Source organism: Myotis brandtii, unplaced genomic scaffold (genome assembly GCF_000412655.1).
Source record: "Myotis brandtii unplaced genomic scaffold, ASM41265v1 scaffold827, whole genome shotgun sequence".
NCBI classification, from domain to species: Eukaryota; Metazoa; Chordata; class Mammalia; order Chiroptera; family Vespertilionidae; genus Myotis; species Myotis brandtii.
The window spans coordinates 1061754-1065484 of record NW_005371360.1 but is presented as its reverse complement, the minus strand read 5'-3'; the positions used below and the strand labels follow the sequence as shown (position 1 = coordinate 1065484).

General features: G+C 54.2%; 1 protein-coding gene across 1 annotated transcript in view; it reads right to left on the bottom strand.

The window, feature by feature from the left end:
* Positions 1-900: 900 nt before the first annotated feature.
* ACSBG2 (acyl-CoA synthetase bubblegum family member 2) overlaps positions 901-3731 on the bottom strand; it is a 51253-nt gene continuing 48422 nt past the window's right edge. The window contains 3 exon segments of the mRNA XM_005884399.2: positions 901-974; positions 1381-1627; positions 1731-1870. Of these exon segments, the coding sequence (XP_005884461.2) occupies positions 901-974; positions 1381-1627; positions 1731-1870 (461 nt within the window).

The window sequence follows — 3731 nt, the reverse complement described above, 5'->3', positions numbered from 1 at the left end:
GGTGATCAGGCCAAGATGAGGTCGTTAGGGTGAGCCTAGTCCATGTGCCTGGTGTCCCTATCAAAAGGGGGCCATCGGAACACAGACACACAGGGAGAGCCCGGCCTCTACAAGCAGAGGAGAGGCCTCTGAAGGAACCAGCCCTGACTTGGTCTCGGGCTTCCAACTGTGAGAAAAGAACATTCTTGTTGTTTAAGACCCCAAGTCTGGTGCCCTGTTACAACAGCCCTGGTAGACGGATGCAGGTGTGTTGGCTGGGGGCATCAGAAGAGAATGATTTGACCATGAAGCCCTTACAGCAGCTGCCCATGCGCTCTCCTCTCTGCCTGCACCGTATGTCATGGTGTCATGGGGGCTCCTCTGGACAAGACTTGGGGGAAAGGAGAGGAAAAGGAGGGGCAGGAGCAGTCCAAGTCTCCATCCCTTACCATCTGTGGTGGGCCAACACACGTCATTCCTTGGGTTTCTGACATGTAGAACTCCCCCCCTCCCCCACCAACACCACCAAAGGTTCTGACAAAAGGCCTCCAGATCGGCCACAATGAAACATTTGGGTGTTTAACGAAAACCTCTAGTCCTGGCTGGGAAGATGGCTCTGCTTCATCTTTGAGACAAGTGGCAAAGGCCAGGAGAACAAGTAACGATGTTGGTGGCCAGGCATGAAGGCGCTTACATGCCCTGCCATGACCCTAGGAGAGAGAGCATGAGTTGGGGCCGGACACTACCCAGAACCCACAGCAACGGAAGAGTCCGCGCACTTGTCCGCGTGGCCTCTGCAGTTCTGCTCACAGACCCTGCCCCTCTCACCGGGGAGACCGCCTCTGTTGGACTCAGTTGAGGCACAGCCCAGGGGAGCCAGTCTCACCATCGGGACGGCCGGGAGCGGCTCTGCCAGTCCAGTCAGTGGTATAAGTTTTCGATTTGCTTCCTGTATTTCTGGGTTATGGAGTTTCTCTTCATCTTTGCTGTTGGACCTAGTGAGGAAGGAGAAACCAGTCCAGTTGTGGAGAGAACACAGAAGTCCACATGCCCCGCACAGGACCAGGCAACAGGGTTAGCTGGTGGCCACTTCCTGGGCGCGCCACCCCTGCCATCCCCGGGAAGGAGTCGGTGACAAGGAAAGGTCAGGAGAGAGCCCACATGGAGCCGTAGTGAGGAGTTGGGCTTTTATTCCCAGAGGGAGGGGTGTGGCTGCCCTGGGGAGAAGGGGGGAGCTGGGCACCAGTCAGATAGAGGAGCCAGCACCCCTTTATGTGTCTCCAGCTGGTCCCACAGACCCTCTGGCCCCCAGAATAGGGCAGGTCTCAGAGCCCACATGGCCCTGGACCAGCTGGGGACCAGCCTCCACGAGCCAAGGCCACAGCTCTCCAGGCCGCTCACCCAGCTCTCCACCGTAGATGGAGAAGTCTTTCTCCAAGATGACCCACTTCTGGATCTTCTGCGCATTGGAGGTGGCCTCCTGGTTCACATCGTCTATGCCTTTCTGGATGGCGCTGTAGACCAGGGGGTCTTGTAGCTCCACGATCTCAGACACGGTGGACGCCTGGCTGCCCAGGTCCTGGCAGAACCTGGTGGCCTCCCAGTTCAGTTTGTCCAGCGGCTCTCCAGTCATCTCATCTGTCTCACACTTACGCCCCAGCCAGCCCTCGGGACCCAGAAGAAGGTCGGGAACTGGCAGGAGCGCGCCCTCTGGACCCTGGGGCCAGGAGCCCGCAGGACGCCCACGTTACCTTCAGCGTCAGCAGGATGCTTAGGAACTTGGCCTTGTCTCCCACTAACAGGGCGTTACTGACAATGGGGATCTTCTCTTTAACCCTGTTCTCGATGGGGACAGGGGCTACGTTCTCGCCGCCGGCCGTGATGAGCATTTCTGGAACACAGGGCTCCGTCTGTGGGTTCAACCGTGGCGACGGGAAACCCCCCCCCCTGAGGCTCTGAGGGGACAGGTGTTGGCACGGACAACCATTCACCTAGAAAACCCCAGAAGCAGCAGCGGAGCCCTGCCCTTGGCCAGGACTCCCAGCAGGCCCTTGTCTAAGCCACAGACCCCACGTTCCCCTGCCCCCTTCTCCCCTATTCCTTCCAATTCCCACGAAGTGTCTGAAACCTGTGCATTCCACGCGGACAGGGTCTTATTAATTCACGGCCTATTTTGCAGCCTCCCATCCCCTGCTCCAGGCCCTCTGTCTTGCTTGGAAGATAGTGAAATGCTCCCAGTCACAGCCCATCTCTCTCTGTCCCCTGATTTGTCCACCGCTTGGCAGCCTCAGAAGAACCTACGTCCAGTCTCACCCGGAGGCTTTGTGCCACACCCCTGGTCTGTCTGAAAAATGCGGTGTCTCTTTCTCCCCCAGGCCTCTAGGATTCTCCAAGAGCTACATTGTCCTTTCATCCCAGGAGCTGGCCACTCTCAGTTCCACCCACCCAAACTCTCTCCATCTCATCTCAGGGCCTCGCAGTTATCGCATTTCTGATGTGGTTATGGCAGTCGTCATAATATGATCACTTAATGGACATCGGTGGTCGTGTCTGCCCAGTGGCTCCTCCTTCGGATAAACGCACCCATAGGGATGTTTCCTTAAGGAGCTACTCTCCATCTTTATGTGGTTTGGCAGGTGAACTACAGGGTGAGCATGTGACCAGGTCTGACCAATCAGTACATTCCATGCTCTACAGTGATTCGTGCTGAAACTATGAGTAATAACACACTCTTATCCCTAGGGGGTAGGATAAGCCTAGCCTGTTGGCAGCCATCCTGACACCAAATGGGGAAAAGCCTCTTCAAGAATGGCCCCAACAGCCCCAGCTGGTTTGGCTCAATGGATGGAGCACTGGCCTGCGGACTGATGGGCCCCAGTTCGATTCTGGCCAAGGGCACATGCCCGGGTTGTGGGCTCGATCCCCAGTAGGAGGCGTGCAGGAGGCAGCTGATCAATGATTTTCTCTTATCATTGATGTTTCTATCTCTCTCTTCTTCTCCCTTCCTCTCTGAAATCAATAAAGAAAAGAAAAAAAAGAATGGCCCCAACACAGAAAATAGCTCAGTAAGAGAAGGATAAAGAGATTCCTCTTGCCATTGTTTTGGCACCTGGATCCAGCCATGCCTGAAGCAAGCCCTTTTGGACTTTTTCATTCAAACCTGTTTCCCTTTTTCATTCAAACCTGGTTAAGAACCCCACTTACTGAATAGTCATTCCCCATGTCAGGCTCAGGGCCAAATGCTCTGTCTACACCAGAGGTTGGTAAATTACAGCCTGCAAGCCAAATTCAGCCTTCTGCCTGTTTCTGTATGACCACGAGCCAAAAATGGGTTTTACATTTTTAAATTGTTGGGAGGAAATCCAAAGGATAATATTTGTGACACATGAAAATTATATGACACACAGTCACACACATTCGTCTACATATTGTCTGTGGCTGCTCCTACGCTACCCTTCTGCCAAGTTGTGTAGCTGCGACAGAGACCATATTCCTGCAAGTCCAAACATATTTATGATCGGGCCCTTTCTAGGAAAAGTTGGCCCATCCCTGTTCTATGTCATGTCATTGAATCCTTATTCAATCGTTATAACCCTGCAGGTTATTATTCATCTCAAATTACAGGGCAGGAAACAGGTTTCAGGGACGGGGTGGGCGTCTTTCCCAGGCCCATCCTGCGGAGGGCCAAATGCTGTCCCGAGGACAGAACTGGGATGTGCAGAACAGGATGGCCCTGTATATCCATGTGATGC